General features: G+C 33.3%; 2 protein-coding genes across 5 annotated transcripts in view; one reads left to right on the plus strand and one right to left on the minus strand.

The window, feature by feature from the left end:
- The window catches only part of LOC129737638 (serine/threonine-protein kinase Smg1), a 69,713-nt gene that overhangs the window by 24,047 nt on the left and 20,425 nt on the right, over positions 1-25,241 (minus strand). Inside the window, 1 exon segment of the mRNA XM_055728799.1 lies at positions 24,827-25,229. Within this exon segment, the coding sequence (XP_055584774.1) occupies positions 24,827-25,229 (403 nt within the window).
- Positions 129-18,981, plus strand: LOC129746599 (histamine H2 receptor). 4 transcript variants are annotated; one of them, XM_055740339.1, is made up of 4 exons: positions 129-189; positions 8,322-8,966; positions 17,834-18,125; positions 18,230-18,981. In XM_055740339.1, exons 2-4 carry the CDS (start codon positions 8,527-8,529, stop codon positions 18,944-18,946), a joined length of 1,449 nt encoding a protein of 482 aa, XP_055596314.1. In that variant the 5' UTR covers positions 129-189; positions 8,322-8,526; the 3' UTR covers positions 18,947-18,981. The 4 variants fall into 4 exon arrangements, with proteins under 4 accessions (XP_055596314.1, XP_055596322.1, XP_055596331.1 ...); XM_055740347.1 differs by having other exon boundaries at positions 130-221; XM_055740356.1 differs by lacking the exon at positions 129-189 and adding an exon at positions 310-680.

The following is a 25,241-nucleotide window of genomic DNA, read 5'->3' on the forward strand; positions in this document are numbered from 1 at the left end:
TGGGTTCAAGCTTTGAAGCTGCTGCTACTGCTGGTGACGGAGGCTCCTCACCTGTTCTTGCGGCGTCCATCGTCGTCGCCGTCCAACCAAAGTCAACCTGGCCGGGCCAACGTGCTCGGTAGTCGGCGTCCAACCGTCGAGCGTCGCGGTTTGTTTTTCACCAAATTGATCCCCGACTTAACCAAAGAGGTAATCAATCAGCAGCAACAAGTGCCATGCCGGTAGTAAATTTTTCCTTCTTCTTCTACACCCCGTTTGAGGACAAAGCAAACGGAACTGAACTGAACCGGACATACTTATTTAATCGATTGGAACCGATTGTTAAGATTTTGGAGACTTGTGCTTGGTTTTTTTTTGCTAGTCTCGAAGTGAAACTAAAACAAAAGACGACGAAGAAGAACAAACCTTGTCGTCGCATCATTATGATAACAAAGTTGCGTATAGAATGAAGTGTGTGTACTACAAACTAATCAAATGCAAACAAACAGAGTGCAAACAATCGCCACCCGCTTCATGATACCTTCTACATATGGATGGATGGATGGCCGACAGAGAAGAAAAGAGGGTTGGATCATTGATAATGCTCGTGTGAAATCCACTCCGCTAAAATTACATACGTCTACGTGTTTGAAAATGGAAGTGAAGAAGAGCGACATCAGAATGACATCAGAAGCTGATAGGTGTATATTGGCATAAGCCTTTTTGCCTTCTTTATTTTGTTCTGATTGATTATGAAAAAAAAACTAAGTTTGAAATCCCAATGGATTGGGGATTCTGTTCAAGATTTAAACTTTTGGAATGCTTTCTCAAATCACATATTTGAAGGGGAATTTAGTCAAACAACACTTGAAACGAACTGTTGTTACTCTTCGTGTTAGAAATTTCTGATCAGATATAAAACTATCGATAACTGCTATCAAACACTTACGTATTAAAAGGCATACTTGAAGTGAAGTTAAATTGTGCAACTGATTGAAACCACTCGTAAAAAAGTTTGAACACATATGGCAAGTTCGAAAACCAATTAACTCAAATAGAAATGGAGTAATATTGGATTTAGAATCTAACGAGGGTTTTGAGTGAGCATTCCACCAAAAATATCGCTGGTCCACTGGTGACATGATTCCTATTTTGGTACTGGATGTTGTATGTTAATCTTAAGTTATCCACCTTATTCAGTCTTTAAAGCCTAATTCGGCTAGATGTTGTAGTTCTTTAAAGAAAAACTGTTTCAGTTGGTAAATAGAAACTTAAAAACATGAATGCAGAACTAAGGTTAAGAATAAAAAGTAAAATTATTCATAAAAAAAAATATACTAACTACCAAAGAAAAAATAAGTTCAAAAGGTAGGAATAAAAATATCGAGTGCAGTCCCGTTCTTAAAAAAGAGCAAAACCCTGAAAATAGGAAAACTAAGCAACTATTGAATCTTTATTCAAACATCTAAAACAGATTAAAATAAACACATAGAATCACTCAACGAAATTCGGTTTGTGTTTTATTGTGAAAATTTTTATCAGAAGAAAATAGTTAGAGCATTGTAAAGAGAACATGACCGTAGGAACGGGGGGGGGGGGATTAGTGTGACCCCCCCCCCCCCCCCCCTCATGAAGGTCCAAAAATGCCAAGCGAATTTATTTGAGAATGACTAGCTTGACTCAGAACTAATGCCATTTTTTTTTTAAATTTTAACGTCCTTACAAGGCAACGCCTACTTGAACTCAGGTTGCCTACTAATTTTTCTTCTGAGTTAAATTAAAATTTGGTCGATTTTGTGCATATTAACTCGGATTGCTATTTTGCCGATAGAAAGTAAACCAGTGCAATGATTTTCAAAAAAAAAAAAAACGTTCTATGAGTGTATTAATGATTGTTACAACTATGAAAATTTTGAATTTGATTTCAATGCACAGTGGTGCAGAACATCATTCTAGCTGTACGAAATTAATAGCGCCTAGGGGTGAAGAGATAGACATTTGATGTCTTCAGCAGCATTGTTCAGTTTTACGTGGAGCATATTCTGATATCAAAATTTTTGCCGGATCCACCGATAGCGAGATAAAAATGCTAACTTTTTTGTTTTTCAAATTAGGACTTTGATGTCTTCGACAAAATTGTTCATCTGATCAAAATACATAAGTTTGTTGAATATTTCAAAGTCTTATCACATCACATTGAGGAGTTACAATCAAAGTCCAAAAAAAATATCTTTAAAAAACAGTTTTTTGAATCTGACACGTTGTAGATTGGGTAAAATGGTTCGCTCTCTTTGAAACAAAGCTGTAACAAGCCACGATCTACAATTGTCTCATACAGTATGATGGGTTTAGAAGTTGCTGAAGCTCTATAGAAAGCATTTAGTGTATTTTATTGGCAATTTTGAAAGGCTCGTCCATCAAAAAGTGCACATTTTCGCAACACCTCCTTTTTTGTGACTATTTTTGATGATAAGCGGAACCATTTCCATTTGAAATTTTCGGGGAAATCGGTGGAACTGGTAAAGATTTGAATGATTGAAAATACACTATTTATATAAAAATAGAAATAGAAATAGAAAAATCGTTGAAAACATTTAATTTATTAATGAAGTATGCAGTTTTCCTTCATTTACTTTGTTTTATTAAAAGACATTAAAATTCGATTAAAACTTATGACAAAACGAAAAGATAAAAGTGGATTGTTTGTTAGATTGGTTACTTGGATACAGTTACTTGGAACTACTTGAAGCGGTTATATTGTACTGGCAAAACCGGTTCTATTATTCATTTATATGATATCAAATACTAATTTAGTGCTCTACCAAATGTAACAGATTAGTTCCATTAATTTTTTGGGAGTTTAAATTATTTGAAAAATCGAATTTAAATGTCTTTTAATAGAACAAAATATATGAAAGAAAACTGCACGCTTTATTCATAAATTAAATGTTTTCAACGTTTTTTCTATAAGTAAAATAAGTTATTTTTATTTAAAAATTATATTTTAAATCATTGAAATCTCTACTAGTTCCACCGATTTCCCCGCTAATTTCAAATGGAAATGGTTCCGCTTATCATCAAAAATAGTCACAAAAAAAGGAGGGGTTGCGAAAATGTGCACTTTTTGATGGACGAGCCTTTCAAAATTGCCAATAAAATACACTAAATGCTTTCTATAGAGCTTCAGCAACTGCTAAACCCATCATAGTGTATGAGACAATTGTAGATCGTGGCTTGTTACAACATTGTTTCAAAGACAGCGAACCATTTTATCACATGTCAGGTTCAAAAAACTGTTTTTTCAAGATATTTTTTTTTCTTTGATTGTAACTCCTCAGGATGATGTGATAGGACTTTGAAATATTCAACAAACTTATGTATTTTGATCAGATAAACAACTTTGTTAAAGACATCAAAGCTCTAATTTGAAAAACAAAAAAGTTAGCATTTTTATCCCGCTATCGGTGTACCCCTCGGCAAAAATTTTTAAGGTACACCGGGGTAAGTGTGGACTGGTTTTCGTATAGTTCAACTTTAAAAAATCATTAAAAAATCAGCAGTGGAGCAATTTTCATAAATTGACGTTCAATGTGATGCAGAACATGTTTTTTACAAAAGCTGAAGAGATGAGCTCGATAGAAGCAAAGCGAAAAAAGTTATCACGTAAATCGTTATGGACGGCTGGTGTCTTCACTTACCCCGCTTTATGGGGTAAGTGTGGACGGTAGATTTTCTCTTTGATTTCTCAGGAAATTTTTAAAAAATTTGTGTTTTCTTGGTTGAATACGTTACTTTATTGCTCGAACCGTCCAAAATTTTGAAAAAAGTTCATGGTACTATAATTATAGTGTGTAATTTATGTTACAACACACGAGATCCGATTTTATCAAAAACACAGAACAAATAAATACTTTACTCAAATTTTCATGATCCGAATGCTAAATATAGCTAAATAATACAACTCATAAAGGATGAAGGACAGAAAATTGAAAAAATGTGTAAACATCAAGTCATTTTAAAGCCGTCCACACTTACCCCAGATAGGGGTTGGAGACAAAATTTTGGTTTTTTGTAAATAAACTCTTTTTTCTAAATTTTTAACCGCCGTTTCTTTTCCTAACTGGTTGTTTGGAATGTAAGGATTGTTTCAATGTAGAGTTTTTCATCGAGAGCCAGCTAGTTTAGGAGAAATTTGCATTTTAAAAAGATGCACATCAACTCGACATCGTAGTTGAAAATAGAAAATTCCGAAAAAGTCACTGTAAACATCCGTTATTGTCTGAATCGTATCTTTTTCACAGTTATTGGATAGATTACAAGTAAATTGAACATTCTGCATCAAAAGTTTGAAAAAATAGTGCACAGTATTGTTTTTATAGCCATCGTCCACACTTACCCCGCGTCCACACTTACCCCGGTGTACCTTATATCAGAATATGCTCCATGTAAAACTGAACAATGCTGCTGAAGACATCAAATGCCTATTTCTTCACCCCTGGGCGCTATTAATTTCGTACAGCTAGATTGATATTTTGCACCACTGTGCAATGCACACGAGGAACTAAACCTTTAAACAAATGTATTCGAAATAAAAATAAAATATCAAGAAATGATTGGACGTTTTTTTATAAATTAAAGACGGAACGTTGACATATAATCACAGAGAACAGACGTACAAGCTCGAACAAAAAATCTTCCAAATAGTGTGTAAAATTTCAAATGCTGACATTCAAAAAATACGTTAGAAATTGACTTGAAATAGTGCCATCTATTGCGCCGTTCAAAAGCTACAAACCAAATTTTCAGGTGGCCAGTTTTCGAAAAGGCCCAGCCAAAAAACAAAAAAATTGTTCAAAACTATCGTTGGAAATTTTACACAAGTTTCGTGAGCTAGCTTGTATGTCTGTTCTCTGTGATATAATTTTTTAATTCATTAGAAGAAAATTTTATAGATTGAAAAGTAAAAGTAAGATGTTCTTTGAAGAATTGGGCGCAAACCCGTAACATTCAGATATCAGAAAGGCACGTATCAAGCCTTTTTTTGAGTGATTTCATCTGTTACTCTCTTCTAAACAAAAATCATCAGTTTAAGGTTTTGTGTGATTTTCACATGGGAATTCCCAAAAAATGAATTGAAATCGTCATAGCCATATTAGTTTTTTTTCCTTTTCGGTATAAGGAGTGTATTCGCAAAAAAAATCAACACATCATTGTTTCGTGTTCAGACACTCAAATAGTCTATTGCCTAATTGGATGAAACTTGAAAAAGTAGATAAAAATGTTTAAAAATGCATTTTAAAAATTTTTGCCGAAAGCTGAAAACCAGTCACTGTAGAGGCATAATAAGAAACCCCCCGAGGCAGTATGAGCACCATTAATGAAGGCATAATGAGCGTTTTCTGCCGGGGAATCTAGCAGCGAATTCGACTCGATGAAGTCAACTGACTAATAGAGCTACAGCTTAACTTGTATTTTCTGACGATTTGGCCTATTGGTTAGATGTCGGAGAGGTAATCAGTAGGCTCGAGTTCGATTCCTGGTGGAGGTGATTTTTTTTTCATTTATCATTCATGATCATGATTGCACTAAACGGTGAGGCGTAGATTCATCAAACAAAGCAATAACAAAATAATCTAAGTCTGTTTGTAGAATTCAAAGAATTAACACATGCTCAAACATTATGTTTCTGGTGTTTTGTTTGACGGATGATGCTTTGATGCTATTAGCCGTATAATGTAACAATAAAAAAAATCAATCATGAATGGTATGTGCAAAAAAAAAATCCCCTCGAACAGGAATCGAACTCGAGTCTACTAATTCCTTCTCCGAAACCGTACCAATAGGCCAAATCGACAGACGAAACAAGTCAAGCTGTAGCTCTATTGTTCAGTTGACTTCATCGAGTTGAATTTTCTGCTAGATTATACGGCAGAAAACGCTCATTATGCCTTCATTGATAGTGCTCTGTTCGCCTCCAGTGAACAAATTAAAGTAAAAACGCGTTTTAAAATTGATTAAAGTGAAAAATCAAAAATTTTATGATGCTGAAAATTGAGAAACAATGTGTAGATCATGTTGCAGTGCGTACATTTCAGATCAAGATGATTTAAAGGTCATAAAAGCTTATTTGGTGGTGCTCCAAAATAATAATATTTTCGTCACTTGAGAACCTAGCTGGTTATTATTTAATATTTCTGTAAAGATGAAAAGGATATTTATTTTTTGGTGAAAAATTAAAACTATAGGTAGTACGAAACAAGTCCTTATGAAAATTTGTTTAAGAAAATACGTACTTATGTAGGAAAAAGGAGCGCTTATTATGCCCTGGGTGCTCGTTATGCTTTCATCTCCCGTATACTTCCAGATTTAGAAACTATCCTTTTCAATTAAAATTTATTGAACAGGTTAAGTCTTTAAACTTTTACCCCTAATCCGCTCTTGACTGTCAATATGGCACTATTGGAAGTTTGGCGGCTTGTGACTTTATTTGGGTGGATCCAAATAAGAATAAATTCCCAACCAACTAAAAAAAAAACCGATTTATACATTATTTATAGTTTTAGAAATCTCGTAATGTATCTCAAATATGTTTTTCAGACAATATCAGCAACAACACTTCAGTTTTCCGTTATTCAAATTCTAAGAAAAATTTCCGAAAAACATACTTTAGAAAAAAGACTGTAGATCAGCTACGGAATGCTGAAAAATTGCACTTAGTGTCCAAAAATTCTGAAGTTAGAAGCTTTACGTTGCTCATTTTGATAGTTTTTTTTTAATTTTTTTAAGATCATGACCACAAAAAAAATGTAAACAGTGGTGTAAAACCGTGATTTTCAATCAATGAACCGTCAAAATTGTTTACTTCATACCTGATAAATTTTGAAAATAGGGTTGAAAAGTTGACGTAATTTGGTACATTTTAGCATTTTAAGCTGATAACAATACGAAACACATAATTTTTGACGAATTTTCAAAGGTAGCTGTTTTTCAAACTTTTTGTCAATTTGAAATTTTTCCAGATTTTCTTGCACCAAAATTCAGCTTGGCCATGGATTCTGTGTATATTAACGCAATATTTCCGCAATAAATTCATATTCACCAGAGAGCCAATTTTGATTCCTGTGGAGTAATTACATAACCGCTGCGATGCTTTCCATTATGCTCTTAATGTTATGTGAAAATTACACTTCTCGAGCTCAACATTCTAATTTTGGTTTCAAATTGTCGATAAATTTTTGTTCATTAAATTCAAACCATGTTTCCGTACTGAGACTTTTGTTTGGTTTCCTGGTTATAACTTTAAGAAGAAGTTCATAGTAAACTCTGATTTAATGTTCCAATTGTAATTTTTATTAAAAAAAAAACTTGAGCTCAACATTCCAGATTTCCCGTATATTTAATAGAAATCTCAATGCTGCCCAGATTTATTTATATTATTTGCAAAACTGTGCAAAAAAACTCCAGACGTTATGATTTTTAAGTCCGAAAATGAATTATTTTTAGAGCTTTTTTCATCAAAATTAACAATGAAAAAATGGTGAAAAGTTTAAACACGTTTAAATACGATTTGAGCTCTTCTGGTATGATATATGATGTTTTTTTTTCGAATGAAATCTGGATTTTGCTCCGATTTGCCCTTATGTTGTCCAGCATTTTAAACAGGAAAGTTTGAAATCAAGGTTTAAAAAAAAAAATGCCCAGAAACGAGATAAGGCTAAGGCTGTAACAAATATCAATTTCTTCTTTAATACCTAACTTATAATTGTTTTAAGATCGAAAAACAAGTGAACCAAGGATTTCTGACACTACTAAAACGATTTTTTTTTTTCAAAAAATGGTCCATTTTCTGTTTTTTTTTCATGTTTTTGAACTTCTTTTAGTTTTTTATAACTGCATCAGTTTTCATTGGTATAAATTGTTCGAATAACATGTTTTGAAACATTTTGCACAAAAAGTAAGTTGAAATAATGATTGGCTTTTGTTCTATGGCGGTTTCAGGAAACCCCGTCTTAAGGCGGGGTTGGGTTTAAAAGGGTTACTGGCAATCTTTTAAAGATGTCTTTTTCTAAACTGGAACCTAGTATGCTAAAAGAATGTATATTTTTTAAGCTCAAGCGTTTGGTTTAATAGGGACTGGTGAAAAAACTAAACAATCTGTGTTTAAGCTGAGAAGGATTTTTTTTTAAAGACACGCACAAGAAACAATAAAAACGCTGTTTAGATGATTAAAACTAAGCTTAGCCTAGAAAGCCGATGCCAGTTATCTCTTCTTTGCTTAGAAGTGTTCAATTAAAGTGTCAGTTAAATTTTGACATCCAACGATTTGTACTCTTATCGATTAGCACGCGGCCAAGTGTTGATTACAAGTGAATTTTGCTCGAAATGCTCGAACAGTTTGAATGGCTGCGATTCATCGTTAAACAGTGACAATTGAAATTTCTTTTAGTGCTCGACAAAAGCCAAAAGTGAAAGTCGAAAAACAATGCTGCTAGTGTGCTGGCGAAAAAGGACAATCAAAACTCGCATAAAATAAACTGCCGAAGCGAGATGTTAATCGAGGACAGCAAAATGTCGGAAGCTGAAGCAATTCTGGAGGCCGACGATCTCACGACGATTCGCATCTTCGTCGATCGTGTTTCGGCCATCAACGAGGATCTGCTGATCTGGGCCATTATCGATGGTATCCTGGTGGCCTGCATACTGAGCGGCAACATCCTCACCATCCTGGCCGTGCGCTACCACCGGCGGTTGAGATCGCTCATTTCCAATCTGTTCGTGCTGTCGCTGGCCCTGTCGGACATTTTCGTCGGTCTGACGCTGCCCTACCATCTGGCGTTCTACATGGGAAACGAACTGGGCCGCTACAAGCACTTTTGCTTGCTGCGCTTCTTCATACTGATCGTCGCATGCAGCGTGTCGATTTGGAATCTGATTGCGATCGCTGTGGACCGGTACATCGCCATCTGTTACCCGCTGCACTACACGCGGTAAGTCGAATCGATTGATAGTGGGAGAAACGGGGAACATTTTCATTGTCGGGTAGTACTCTCTGGAGCCATCCATTTTAACGGAAATCAATCCTTTCGAAGGTGGTACATTTCACTTTCGAAAAGAAGTGATATGTCGTTATTTTGAAGATTGAATCAAAAAGTTACAAGGAATTGATACAACAAAAAAAGCGAAAATTTATATTACGAGTGGCTCCAGAGAGCCCTGGTGAAAATGACTGTACGCCCTGAATTGCGGCATCAAAAATGTGGTTAAGTGGAACCAATTGCAATTTTGTGAATTGTTGTAAAAATACAGCGTGGCATTTTTTCGTAGAAGAGTGGCTCCAGAGAATTTAAAGTGTCAGTTAAATCACTTTATCATGTTATAACATATTGTTCATCTGATATCTGAATCGTGGGAAACCAGTACTAAACTTATAGTTTGTTAACGTACTAGTCGGTCTGTGGTGTTAGTATGATCAAACATATTTCAGATAAAATGAAAGTGGCTCCAGAGAGTTGTCATGAAATTACATTTGTCAGAAACAATATGATTTGGGCTTGTTTGAATTCGACAAAAGTGTGTCAATTTTATGAAATTATACGTTATTTATTATACGACGTTTATATTAGATGTTCAACATTCCTTATACTGAGCGTTATTTTATCAAAATTTATACAGATCTCATTTTTAATCTATGGGGAATAAGGCAAAATCTGTTATGTCTTTAAGGTCTTGCCTTCTTAGTATAGTGGACCTAAATTGTTCACACTACGGTCCGGAAGAAACTAACAAAGTTTCAAAGTTTTGTCTGTAACTGGCTTCATACAAACCACGTCAAACGAGGCTCTAAACGCGCTACTAAATATTCTGCCACTACATCAATTCCTTGAGTTAGAGGCACAGCGCAGTGCCTTGATACTCTCTAAAAACAAACTCCATATGAGGAGGATCTTATAGGCCACCTAAAAATCCTGTAGAAATTTAAAATAAACTTACTTTTTCAAAAGTGATGAAAAGTAACGCTTGCTTCAGGTAGAATTGGAACAAAAACAATTGCCTGTATTTCAATTATTTATTATTGAATTCAAGATCTTTTTCTATACAAATGTAGAGTTTTCGTCATACTTTTAGAAAAAAAAATACGAATTAAATTCTTATTATTTTACAAAACTTTACGAAAAATGTGCCAACAGTTCTCATATAAGAGCAGAGATTTTATGAATAAATCTATAAAAATCTAAATCATTTTAAATCTTTTTCCAGTACAATGAACAGCTCAAACACTCCGTTTATTCCAGACAAAACATTCAAGTTTATTGCTTTGGTTGACAGAGCACAGGCGTGTTTTCAGTGGCAATAAAAACACCAAATTAGAAGTTTTCAATATTTTTTTCAAAAAATATTTAAAATTATAGAAAAAGACCTAAAAATTGATTCTCCTAGCTTTTTCAGAGATAACTGAAGAAAAAAAATTAAATTCATTGCAAACAACATCAAACATCAAAGATTCTTCTGGCATCTCGAATCGATCATTGTTTGATAATGTTTAGGCCTAAGAATAATTTACTCAAGCTGCAAAATGTTCAGTTAATTCTCAGTTTAGAAAATTCAATGATATTTTTATCAAATTTGAATGATTTAACAAAATTAAAAAAAAAACGTCACAATTGACAAAAGTGTCAAAATTGTCAAAAAAAACCAAATTTTCAAAATTGTGAAAATGGACAAAATCGACTAAATTAACAAAATTCTCAAAAATGATCAAATCGACAAATTTGACGAAATTGATAAAATTGAAAATAGAAAATAATCGACCAAACCGTTAAAAATTACAAAATTGACAAAATGAACAAATTGACAAAAATGATAAAATTTATGAAATTTACAACACTGACAAAATTGACAAATTTAACAAAAATGACAAAATGGGTCAATTTTACAAAAAAAAAAGCAAAATTTAAAAAAATGAAAAATGATAATATTTACAAAATTGACAACAATGACAAAATTCACAACATTTTAAAAAATATTGTCAAACTTTAAAAAATTGAAAAAAAAAACATTCAAAATTGACAAAAATTCTAAAACATTCACAAATCATAAGATTTCCAAAATTGTGAACACTGACAAATCGACAAATCAACAATAATGACACAATGGGTCAATTACAGAAAAAATAACAAAATTGTTAAAACAAAAATTGTAAAAAACAATTAAAAACCTTTCAAAATTGACAAAAAATTATATGATTTACAAAATAGGCAACATTGACAAAATTGAAAAATTTAACAAAAATGACAAAATGGATCAATTTGACAAAAAATTACAAAATTGACAAAAAAAATGTCAAAAATTAAAAAAATTGAAAACTTTTAAAATTGACAAAAATATCAAAAAAGACAAAAATGATAGGATTTACAAAATTGACAAATAAAACAAAATAGACAAAATGGATCAATTTGATAAAAATAACAAAATTGATAAACAAAATTGATAAACAAAATTGTCAAAAATTAAAAAAAATTGAAAAACTTTTCAAAATTGTCAGAAATAACAAAAATGACAAAAATTATAAGATTTAAAAAATTACAAATTTAACAAAAATGACAAAATGTGTCAATTTGACAAAATTGCAAAATTGATTAAAAAAAAAATCGAAAATTCAAAAACTTAAAAGCACTTTTAAAATTGACAAAAATGCCAAAAAAAGACAAAAACGATAAGATTTACAAAATTGACAAATTTAACGAAAATGACACAATTGATCAAATGCGTAGAACAAACAAAATTGGTAAAAAATGTCAAAAATTTCAAAAAATGAAAACCTTTCAAAATTGACAAAAATGACAAAAATTTTAAAATTTATAAAATGGACAATATTGAAAAAATTAACAAAAATGACAAAATTGACAAAATGGGTCAATATGACGAAATTAACAAATTTATATATATTTTTTTTTCGAAAATTAACAACATTAAAAAAACTGTCAAAATTGACAAAAATTAAAAAAGGTCAGAATGGGGGTAGGCTTAATAGCGGCACGTTATCCAAACAAACGGAAAAAATTTGCCTCATTGACAAAATTGACCAAATTAACAAATTTAACCAAAAATGACAAAAGGGGCCAAATTGACGAAAATTACAAAATTAAAATAAAGGTCAAAAATTAAAAAAAAAATCAAAATTGAAAAAAGTGATAAAAAATGATAATATAGACACAAATTTAACAAAAACGAAAAAAATGAGTCAATTCGAATTAAAATTGCTAAATTAATAAAAAAAATGTTAAAAATTGAAAATTTCCAGCACAAAAAAGTTAAGATTTACAAAATTGACAACACTCGTAAAATTGACAAATTTAACTAAACAGACAAAATGGGTTGAAAAAAAAATTGAACAAAAGAAATATCAAAAATTTAAAATAATGAAAACTTTTCAAAAATTGACAAAAACGACAAAAAATGATAAGATTTACAAAATTGACAACATTGACAAAATTGAAAAATTTAACAATAATGACAAAATTGACAAAATGGGTCAATTTGACGAAAACTACAAAATTGATTAAATAAAATTGTCAAAAATTTATAAAATGGGAAAGCTTTTGAAATTGACAAAAATGACAAAAAATTACACACATGATAAGATCTACAAAATTGACAACATTGACAAAATGGACCAATTTAACAAAAATGATAAAATAGATCAATTTGACAAAAAAATAACAAAAAGCGTCAAACTTACAAAGTTACAAAATTGATAAAAAAAAATCGACAAAAACTGAAAAAACTTTCATTATTGACAAAAGTGACAAAAATGATAAGATTAACAAAATGGACAATATTGACAAAATTAAAAATTTAACAAAAACGACAGAATGGATCAATATGACGAATAATACAAAATTTATTAAAAAAATTATCAAAAATAGAAATAACTTGAAAAAACCTTTCAGAATTGACAAAAATAACAAAAAATGACAAAAGCGATAAGATTTATAAAATTGACAAGATTGACAAAATTGACAAATTTAACAAAAATGACAAAATAAAAAAATAGGTCAATATGACGAAAATAACAAAATTCATTAAAAATTGTCAATAATTCATAAAATGAAAAAACTTTCAAAATTGACAAAAATGACAAAAGTGACAAAAAATAACCAAAATGATAAGATTTACAAAACTGACAACAGTGACAGAATTGACAAATTTAACAAAAATGACAAAATAGGTCAAGTTGACGAAAATTAAAAAAATTAAATAAAGGTCAAAAATAAAAATAAAAAAAAAATTAAAATTGACAAAAGTGACAAAAAATGATAAGGTTTACAAAATAACGACAAAATGAGTCAATTCGACAAAAATTGCAAAATTAATTTTAAAAAAATGGCCAAAAATTGAAATTTATTAAAAAAAAGTTAAAAATTGACAAAAATGCCAAAAACGATAAAAACGATAAGATTTACAAAATTGACAACACTGGCAAAATTGACAAATTTAACAAAAATGACACAATGGGTCAATTTGACAAAAAATAACGAATTTGTAATGACAAAAATTGTGAAAAAAAAACAATTAAAAGCCTTTCAAAATTGACAAAAAATTATAAGATTCACAAAATTGAAAACATTTACAAAATTGAAAAATTTAATTTAACAAAATAGACAAAAAAAAATGGTCAAAAATTAAAAAAACTTTTCAAAATTGACAAAAATATCAAAAAAGACAAAAATGATAAGACTTACAAAATTGACAAATAAAACAAAAAGAACAAAATTAATCAATTTGGCAAAAAATGCAAAATTGATAAAAAAAAATTGTCGAAAATTCAAAAATTTAAAAAAAACTTTTAAAATTGACAAAAATGTCAAAAAAACACATAAATGATATAAGATTTACAAAATTGAAAAAATTAACAAAAATGGCAAAATGGATCAATTTGACAAAAATTACAAAATAAACCAAAAAATTTCAAACATTAAAAAATTTAAAAACTTTTCAAAATTGACAAATATGTCAAAAAAGACAAAAACGATAAGATTTAAAATTGACAAATTTCACAAAAATGACAAATTTGACAAAATAGGTCAATCAAACAAAAATGGTAAAAAAATGTCAAAAATTAAAAAAAAAATGAAAACCTTTCAAAATTGACAAAAATTATAAGATTAACAAAATTCACAATATTTAAAAAAATTGATTTTTTTTAAATGACAAAATTGATAATATGGGTCAAAATGACGAAAAAAACAAATCTATAAAAAATAAAAAATTAATTGAACAAAAATGATAAAATCTATCAGTTTGACAAAAAAATAACAAAATGGGTCAAAGTGACGAAAATTACAAAATTGACCAAAAAAAACATTGACAAAAATTCAAAAAAAACATTCATTATTGACAAAAGTGACAAAAAAAGACAAAAACGATGAGATTTACAAAATTGACAATATTACAAAATTGAAAAATTTAACAAAAACGACAGAATGGATCAATTTGACGAATATAACAAAATTGGTTAAAAAAAATGATCAAAAATAGAAAAAACTTGAAAAACCTTTCGGAATTGACACAAATAACAAAAATGACAAAATCGATAAGATTTAAAAAAAATGGACAACATTGACAAAATTGACAAATTCAACAAAATAGATCAATTTCACGAATATTACAAAATTGATAAAAAAATTGTCAATAATTTATAAAATGTAAAAAAAACTTTCAAAATTGACAAAAAAAGACAAAAATGATAAGATTTACAAAACTGACAACATTGACAGAATTGAAAAATGACAAAATAAATTCATTTGAAAAAAGTTACTTATTTAAAAAAAATGTTTAAACTTTAAAAAAAAATGGAAAAAAATCCATAACTTACAAAAGTGACAAAAATGATAAGATTTACAAAATAACAAAAATGACAAAATCAGTTAATTTGTCAAAAATTGCAAAATTGATAAAAAATCATCAAAAACTAAATAATTTAAAAAACTTTCAAAATTGAAAAAATGCCAAAAAAGACAAAAGCGATAAGATTTACAAAATTGACAACATTGGCAAAACTGACAAATTTTACAAAAATGGGTGAAAAACAAAATTGATAAAAAAAATATCTAAAAAAAACTTTTCCAAAATTAAAAAATTGACAAATTTAACTAAAATGACAAAATGGGTCAACTTGACGAAAATTACAAAATTTCCAAATAAAAATCGAAAATTTAAAAAAAAATTAAAAACTTTCCAAGATTGACAAAAATGATAAGATTTACAAAATTGACAACATTGACAAAATTGACACATTTAACAAAAATGACAAGAATAGGTCAATTTGACGAAAATTACAAAATTGCCAAAAATTTACAACAATGACTAAAATTTCAAAATTGTCAAAAATTGGAAAAATGACAAAAGTGACAAAAAAAAACAAATTTAACAACAATGTCAAAATTGACAAATTTAACAAAAATGGCAAAATTGACAAAATGGGTCAATTTGACGAAAATTACAAAATTAATAAAATAAAAATTGTCAAAAATTAAAAAAAAATGATTTTTTTCAAATTGACAAAAAAGAAAAAAAATGACTAAATGACAAAAAATGATAAAAATGACAATAACGACAAAATTCACTTTTGTCATTAATGTCAATTATGTTGATTTTGTCAGTTTTATCAATTTAGTTAAGATTGTTAATTTTGTTGGTTTTGTCAAATTAGTTGATTTTAACAATGCTGTCAATTTTGTCTGCTTGTCACTTTTGTTATTCTTTTTTTAAACTAAGCTAAACACAGCTTGATTGACTACTCACATCCACCTTTAATCGTTGAGTCTGAAAAGCTTTATCGAGAGTTTAAAAACCAATCTTTACACAGCTTCTTAAATTTTTGAAATGGTTGCTTCTCTGTGATTGACCGAGGCCATCAATTTTATCCAGAGGTCAAAATAATGGTGTCTGCGAAATGAACAAAACTGATGTTCTCTCTTCAAACATCAATAACGGCGCCGGCCACGTCCTAGATAGAATGGAAAGAGAGAGAAGAGGATGGGATAATAGTTTTGTGCTCTGCATCCGAGCAAATACATTTTTCTATGGAATGGGGGATTCGATCAGGATACACTTTTGACTTATGTAATGATGTTAAAATAAAAGTCAATTGTTTTTATCAAACTTTCCCGTTTTTTCCCCATGAAACTCTAAAGTTTGAAATTGAAGCAATTTTTTAAGCGTTCTCTCTTGTAGAGAGCAAATGTAGTATCTCGAACTCTTCACATTAAAATTTATCAAAAATCGTATAAGGGTAACATAACTGTTATTTATCATATTTTAATATTTGAGATTGACAAATTTTTGTTAAGTTTCTATGTTTCAAGATATTTTTAAATTGTAGGATTGAAAAAAATAAATTCAAGCTAAGTTTATATTTTTGAAAATTTGAAAATTCTCTTAAAATACACAAAAATGTTGATTGATTGCATATTTTGATTTTGTCATTTTTTTAAATATAATTTTGGCTATTTTGTCAATTTGGTTTTTTTTACAATTTATTGCATTTAGTAAATTTTCATTTTAGTCAATTTTGTCAATTTTATCAATTTTTTAATTTTGGTAAATCCTGTCAATGTCGTCATTTTTGTCAATTTCGTCAGTTTTTCATTGATGTTAATTTTGTGAATTTGGTCAATGTTATCATTTATGTTAATTTTGTAATTTTACGTTTTATTTGTCAATTTTGTAATTTTTACGAATTTTTGTCAGATTTGCTTATTTTGTCATTTTTTTTTTGTTTCGTTTAAAACTTTCTCAAATCTGTCAATTTAAAAAAAAAATCATGCATTTTACTAAACTAATAAAATTTAAATAAAAATATCAAATTGACAAAATAACTGTCAATAATAACTAAATTGACAAAAATTACAAAATTGAAACCTCACTAAATTGACAAAAATGCCAAAACGACGAAATTTAAATCATCAACAAAATTTTCAAACTCGCCATAATTATTAAAATTTTCAAAATCAATTGTTAATTCGACCGATTATTATTGGGCCCTACATAACCGCATCATATTTTACTCCAGCGATTGTAGTTTTACCCAATTATGTTTTCAATATACTTGTTTTCTTCACTTCAGAGGTCAATCCGGGCAAACGTTAAATTATTTGAAACGCATCTTTTTCTAAATTGTATTTTTTTTAGTTTTTACTTTTAAGTTACCATAGACTGTAACTCCAGAAAGAGTTCATTGAGATTATACGTATGTCAAATTTTTGTTATAGAAATGGGATCATACAAGATATTCCAGGTTCCAGTAATTTAAAAATCATGATTAGTTACAAATAAAGTTATTTTTATGATAATTATGATAATTTTCAAATATTTTTAATCTCTATATTATTTTGAATTTTTCATATTTTCAAATAATTTTGGATTTACTGCTAGAAAATGCTAGTCAGAAATTCTTTAATCATAATTTGATGATTCAGAATTAGTGAAAACTATCATTTGTTTACGATTCTGTATAATATGTATCCACATGTATATAATTAACAGACTGTAAGAAAGGCTACAATCCACTGTGAACTGTATTAAATCGAGTCTTTATTTTTTTTATGAAATTAAGAAGTTTTCATAATCTTCTAACTAACAAAGAAAAAATGTGACCCATAATACCCCATTCTCCCCTAAATTTATGGAAACACATTTTAAGGGTCTCAATTTTAGTTTCGATCAGTAGATTTGTTTAAGAACTGTTAAAAAGAACTTAACTGTTAATTTGCTCAACTGAGCTAGTGCAGAAATTTTTTTCTAATAACATCTTTCTCCGAAATTCTTTCCTCTTCCCCCTTGTCGAGTACAGTTTGATGACGAAACGTGCTGCCCTGTCGATACTGGGCTTCGGCTGGCTGCTCGCCTTTACCCTCGGCATGATACCGGTCATTTGGAACCGATGGGAAACGGCCATGGAGTGCGAATTCGACGAGCTGCTGTATCCCTGGTACGTGGCCGGCGTGATAACGCCCATCTTCTCGATCGTCTGGCTCTGTTTGCTCGTCGTTTACTGGCGAATCTGGCGCGAGGCCGCAAAACATGCAAAACAACTGCGGGCCCACAACGCACGCGAGGGCAGCTCCGATTGGAAGTCCGTTCAGGTAAGACTATAAATTGACAGCGTTGTCTACATATGTTCGATTTGGATGGACGTATGAAATTGATTGTTTTTTTTTTGTCTTTTGTCTCTCCCGCAAATCCGCAGGTTGTTCTTCTTATAATGGGTTGTTTCACCATCTGCTGGTTTCCGTATTTTGTCGTTGTGGTGACGCAAATTTTCGTATTCTTCGAGGAGAACTCCGCGATGCTGTACAAGGCAGCATTTTCCCTGGCAATGGCTAATTCGATGATGAATCCAATCATCTACGCGTGGAAAAATTCCCACTTTCGGCAGGCTTTCTCCAAACTGTTGACCTGTCGGAAGCCGGATAATTACGAAGGAGGTACCCACACCATGGATAGCCATAGAGGACAATCTTCACGGCGAATCGATGAGTCACGTTCACATCACGTTAACAACAACAGCCAAATTTCTCCCACGAGAGGTTCTTTACCCACATTGAATGATCATGAAATAACGGTCATATCCACGATCCCCGCTGAAGACGCCCTTCAGAATCACACCATACAGTTTGCTTTGAGTGGAATCAATGGCAATCCTACAGCCGGTCCAACGAACATCAAAACACGCATCATCAAAGGTAACGTCATAATCAACAACTACAATGTTTACGAGGGCTTCCAGGATTTACGGCGGAGTGAACCGGTGTCGATCAGAAGCGATGGCGGAAGGAATCTGCCGGATGGCTCGGACGACGGTAGTCGTCACAGGAAATTTACGGATCACGACTGCGATTCCGCCGCTCCAGCACAAAATGGATTTAACAATCCGAGCTTCGTCGCGGATGTGACCCGATTTTGAGCGAAGCGAAAGCAAAGTATTCAATAAATGAGTATTCCAACTTATTAAAAAAGTATTTGAATTTCTTAATGAAAGAATCCTTGATTACACAAACACATGAACATCCACTTATTCAATCACCAAAGATGTTGCCATTGGGGTATTTCGCCCGATCATACCCATGAAGAGCAAGCAGTTAGAAGTACTCAATCTGAGTGCTCAGAAGTAGTCGTCATAAAAGAATCAATATCGATGATTCTACCCGGCAATATTTGAATTAAACAAGAACACAAGGTTTTTTATTATGGTTTGAGTTCCCTCCCTCTTACAAGAAGGGGGGGGGGGGGGGGTACCCAAACAAAAGACAAATGTTTACATAGCTTGAGAACCGATCAAGCAAATGGTATAAAATTTAGCATGGGAGAGTATTAGGGTACGACAAATATTTCTATGATTATTTGAGACTCCTGCCTTTTCCAGGAAGGGGGAAGGGGGCTCTCTTACAATTTTTTTACGTAGCACGAAAACTATTTACGAGCGCACACACCTCCTAGACGATTGCATCGACAAAAGACCTATAATCAACCTTGGTGGAACTCTGAACTTCGGAGAAAACGTAACGTCGTTCGTAAAGCCCGCAAACGTTACTTTCGAGACAAGACTGATGAAAACAAATTATCCCTCTCTAGACTAGAGACTGAATATTCGGCAATTCGTAACGCTGCCTTTGGTCAGTATATTTTGAACATCGAACGTAACGTTAAACAAGATCCTTCTTCTTTCTGGAAATATATCAATAGTCGTCGACTCGGAAATTCTATTCCTTCATCTGTAACGTTTCAAGAACGGACATAGGAATGCGTTAAGGATTCTGCTTGTTTGTTTGCCGAATTTTTCAGTAGCGTGTACAGCTCACTCTCTCCAGACTGCACCAATAATTACTTTGGAACACTGCAAAACCTGTGACATTAGACTCCCGCAGCCCGTATTTTCAGACCAGGAGGTTCTAAAAGTATTGGTATCTATGGATTCTTCGAAAGGTTCGGGGCCTGATGGAATCCCAACGTCGTCGGTCTCGAGAATTGCTGTATCGCTTGCAACGCCATGATTTTCAATCTATCGATATCGGAAGGTGTCTTTCCTGTTCTTTGGAAAATGGCATCTATTTCTCCATTTCATAAGTCTGTAAGTATACTGCAGCTGCCCCGTTACTCACGGAGGTCCAGCACGGCTTTGTCAAGAAAAGGTCAACGTTGACAAATTTAATGTGCTATGCCAGCGAATTGCATACCGCAACATATAAGAAACTGCACGTGGACTCAATATACATTGACTTCGCCAAAGCCTTCGACAAAGTTCCACACAGAATCGTCATAGAAAAACTTAATCGCTACGGCTTTCCTGTATGGGTAACCAAATGGTTGTCGTCGTACCTGCTTAATCGTCGAGGTTTTATCAACATTCGTGGTACTCACTCTATTGTGTTCAACATGCCATCTGGTGTACCGCAGGGCAGCTACTTAGGACGGCTTATCTTCGTGCTGTTTACAAACGATTTAGCAACATGCCTTCAATCACCGAAACTACTGTTTGCTGATGATTTGAAAATCTATCGAATCATAGATTCAATAGTATATTGCGCTGCGCTTCAAGATGACATCGACAGATTACTGGCGTGGTACAATATACATGGAATGGAAGTTAATGGCGGTAAGTGTAAGTAAGCTTCTTCAGGAGTAGAGCCTCAATTGTTCACGACTACGCTTTAAGTGGAAGCTCACTCGAAAGGGTAACCTCCATAAAAGATCTTGGGGTTACTTTTGATCAAAAGCTCACTTATGCCCAGCATGTCGCGACGACTACAGCCAAAGGTTTCGCTTTGCTCGGTTTTCTTCGTCGGAATACGTAAAGTTTTGAAGACCCGTACGCATTGAAAACTTTATTCTGCTCGTTAGTACGCAGCGTCTTAGATTATGCGGTTCCAGTTTGGGCACGCTACCACTCCGTCCACAGCGACAGGATTGAAAGAATCCAGAAAAAAATCTGCGGTACGCACTACGCCGTCTGCCCTGGCAAGATCCCGTACGGCTACCTCCTTACTCTGAGAGGTATGGCCTACTATCAATGACGTCTTTGAGTCAAAGAAGAAACTATCTGCAACGAATCTTCATCTACGGTATTTTGACCAACGCTGTTGACTGTCCCCAACTGCTCCAGAGTTTAAACCTCTACGCCCCAGCTCGACAACTACGTAGTTAGCTGATTTTTTGGTTGCCAAGAAGCAGAACAGTATTTGGACAAAATCACCCCTTACACCGATGTTGTCAAGCTTTTAATGTTGTCTCGTACTTATTTGACTTTCATTTATCAAAATCTACGTTTAAAAGTGCAATCTGTGATGTAAACTTATTTTTAACTAATTTTTAATAGTATTGTAACCTTATTCATAAGTTAGTTTCAATACTAGTCTGTATGACAGTAGTTAAAGACTCCAAATAAATAACAAATATTCAGGCAAATGAAACCAACATTTGACATGGAATAGTGTGAGGATACGACAAATGTTTCAATGAATATTTGGCACCCTCCCTTCTTCCAGAGGGGAGATAGGAAGAGGAGAGGGGGGTTTCCATACATTTTCTTGTATAACTGGCGAACAAATCGAGCGAACGTCACCAAATTTGGCATGGGAGAATATTTGGATACAATAAATCCCTGAATCTTTAGTATCCCTCCCACTTCCTGTGGAAACATAAGATGAGAAAGGTGGGTTCCTTTAAATTTTTTATCACATACAGTGTCGGACAATAGAATAGGACCGCTCTAATGCAAAATATTCAAATCACCTTTAAACTGCCAATTCAAATATAATAATATGCGACACCTAGCGGCAAGCACTTATTGGTAGTATGGCAACTTTGTATTCTGCACGTTTGTTGCAATCAAAGCAACCCGTTTGTTCTACTCGACCAGAAAGCTGTCAGAGGGTGAAAAAAGTCGCGTCATAAAATAAGACCAGCTCATCGGTTTGGCTGTTCCGGCATTTTCAGCGCTCTAGATTTGAAGAAAAGGTGTTGTTTTCGGTGTTGATTGTCTATTTTCGTGTCCTGATAAGTTTTTTTTCCTAAAATTAATCATGTAAATCATGAAAACAAACAAAAAATAAAGATTTCCTTCCTCCTACTCTGTTTTCAGCGAAAAAGCGATGGGTCGGGCACAGCACTGCACGGAGGTCCAGCGAGCGATCATCCAGAATCTGTACAAGGCTGGCAAAAGCCAACGCGAGATTGTCGACTACTTAGGATAGTCGAAAACTTTCGTTTTCAACGCGCTTCACAGCACCGGCAAACGGGAACTGACCGGCCACCCCGCAAAACGACGCCGAAGGACGATTCGGCAATCAAGCGGGCCTCGCAAAAGGACCCTTTCAAAGCGTCCAAGCAGATCAGAGACGAGCTGAACTTATCTGTGAGTTCCCGGACGGTTCAGCGACGGTTGGTGGAGAAGGGACTAGGAGGAAAAAGTCCCCGGAAGGTGCCGATGCTGACGCCGAAGCACTTGAAGGCGCGGCTGAAGCATGCGAAGGACCACTTCGATTGGGTCGGTCCGTAAAAGGAGAAACTATGGAGAAATGTGCTGTGGTCGGATGAGACCAAAGTGAACCTCATCGGCTCGGACGGAAAGAGTTGGGTCCATCGCCCACTCGGCTGTGCGTATATGCCCCAGTATACAAATAAAACATTCAAACATGGAGGAGGTAGCATCATGGTGTGGGGGTACTTTTCTTGGTACGGGGTGGGTCCCTTGTACTGGATCGACCGGATTATGGACCAGCATCTCTACGCCCAAATACTTCGGGAAGTAATGCTGCCACACGTCGAGTGGGAGATGCCCCTAAAGTGGCAGTTCCAGCAGGACAACGACCCCAAACATACCGCTAAAACGATTAAAAAGTGGTTCCAGAATAATAAGGTAGACGTTATGGAGTGGCCAGCACAGTTCCCTGATCTCAATCCCATAGAGAACCTATAGGAAATAGTTAAACGTAAGGTGTACACCGAAAAATCAAAAAACAAGCAGCAGCTATGGGAGAGAATCCAGGCGCTGTGGTACGCTATCCCGGTGAGAACGTGCCAAAAGCTGGTGGAGTCGATGCCGAACCGGGTGCGAGAAGTGATGCGTAATAAGGGTTATACCACCAAGTACTAACGCTGCAAATCGATCACGGTATGAATTTCCTTTTTTTTTACCATGAATTCTAAAGCGGTCCTATTTTATGTCGCGTTATTTTAGTCAGTACGTATGTGTTCGCACGAAAACCCGGTCATTGCAAACCCTAATCTAAATCAAATTTCATTGATACATACTACAAGCCAATTAGCAATAAGGTCTCTCGCTCTCAAAAATAACTTTCCAAATCTGGCGCCTTTTACAGCATCCCATAGCGCACAGCTTCCCATCCAGTACAATAGATACCTAAGATAGACTTGCAATAAACGACCAGCAGATCACACGCATCTTTTGTGTCTGTCCTGTGTCGTACCGTGTACCTAAGCAAGCAATAAAACGTTCTAATTTAGATCCGAACCGTCGCGCTGTACTCTTTTATTCGTTCTGTTAAGTAATAAATGTTCGTTTTGCCCAGCTAAATCGTTTCAAATTAATCGCCCCGAAAAGTCCACATCCGTGAAAAAACAGTATGCTTAAAACGCATTTTTAAATAAAGGACAATTGTTTTAACTACGGATGATTTTGATTTCTTCGAAGAATGGAATTTATAATTTGTAAATGGTTTGATGCACTTAAATGGATTTTTTTTTCTCAAAGTTTTGTCACTTTCTGTTTTGGATTGAGCTGTGGTAATATTCTATTTTCCGACACTGTAACTCGAAAACTATTCAAGCAAATGGAACCAAATTTTACATGGGTGGGTATCTGAGTACGTGAAATATATCTATGATTATTCTAGACTAGATGATTCTAGTTTACATATACAGTACCGTTCATAATTGTATAGAAATTGGAAGCACACGCACTGTCACTTCGACTTTGAACTTCCATAACTTTTTACTCAGATGATTTTTTTTTTATCAAATTTTTTGCGTTAGATAGATCAACTATCACACTATTATATCAAAAAATTTAATCTTTCTAGAGTTTGTGTGGCCTGAGAAACAGTAATTCTACGAAAATCGGACTTTTTGTACTTTTCTCATTCAAACTGCAATATCTCTGAAACTACGCTACATTTTTTATTGAAATTTTGCACAGTGATTGTTGAAATATAAAGCTAGCATGTCTGAAGTTTTCGAAAAAGTTCTATCGATGATCGATCGATCAAAAGTTAGTTACGCGAGGTGCAATATTTCAGGCATGGATCTTGAAATGTGATTTCTATAGAATTTTGGACGAATGTTTCCATAGGAAAATCATATTCTCTGTTTAATAACCAGTAAATCTATTTCAACCAAAAAAAAACAAAACAATATCGCGAGATTCTTATTTCAAAACACAAATGGATCATTTATTCCATTTTTTGTTTTCTTCATTGCTTTTGCCAGACATTTTTTGTCTGATTGGTGAAGGAAACGATATTGTTCTCATGAATCGTCCAAAATTCTATAAAAATCGCATTTCTAGGTTCATGCCTGAAATATTGCATCTCGCGTAACTTTTGATCTCATCGATAGAACTTTTTGAAAACTTCAGACATGCTAGCTTTATATTTCAACAATCACTGTGCAAAATTGCAATGAAAAATGTAACGTAGTTTCAGAGATATTGCAGTTTGAATGAAAAAAGTCCAAAAAGTCCGATTTTCGTAGAATCATCACTATCGATTTCAATGCTGAATGCTGATTGAAAAATGCAGATTGTTAAAAAAAATCATTCGTTACTTACCTCTATTCCAGTGATGCCGAGCGCCTCCTCGAGATTGGGCGTCATCCGGAAGGGTACCTTTTCCGGAACGCGCAGGGTTTTACCCTTTTCGAAGCACACATTGTAATCGATATGCACTATCTCACCGGAGGCCAACTTGATGAGCACATTATCGAGATGCCGATCTCCAAGGCCGATGATGTACCCGATAACACTCATCACGGCCACCGAAAGCGAGTAGGTTCGAATGACCTGACGCCAGGAGGCGGCCGTTGTACTGTGACACCACAACTCCTTGGCCAGGAGATCTCGCGGAGTTTCGGCTTGTAGCTCGTGCAGCACCTGTTTCAGTGCCGGCACCGGCCAATCTTTCCGATTGTCGTTCGTTTTGATGCCGTGTTTTTGCAGAATAGGAGTTAGTTTCCTGTGCGATGGA

Source organism: Uranotaenia lowii, chromosome 1 (genome assembly GCF_029784155.1).
Source record: "Uranotaenia lowii strain MFRU-FL chromosome 1, ASM2978415v1, whole genome shotgun sequence".
Classification (NCBI taxonomy): domain Eukaryota; kingdom Metazoa; phylum Arthropoda; class Insecta; order Diptera; family Culicidae; genus Uranotaenia; species Uranotaenia lowii.

Coding starts and splice junctions, on each gene's coding strand:
- LOC129746599 (XM_055740339.1), top strand. CDS start 8,527: ATGTTAATCGAGGACAGCAAAATGTCGGAAGCTGAAGCAATTCTGGAG. Junction 8,967..17,833: donor TACCCGCTGCACTACACGCG/GTAAGTCGAATC, acceptor TGTCGAGTACAG/TTTGATGACGAAACGTGCTG. Junction 18,126..18,229: donor CCGATTGGAAGTCCGTTCAG/GTAAGACTATAA, acceptor GCAAATCCGCAG/GTTGTTCTTCTTATAATGGG.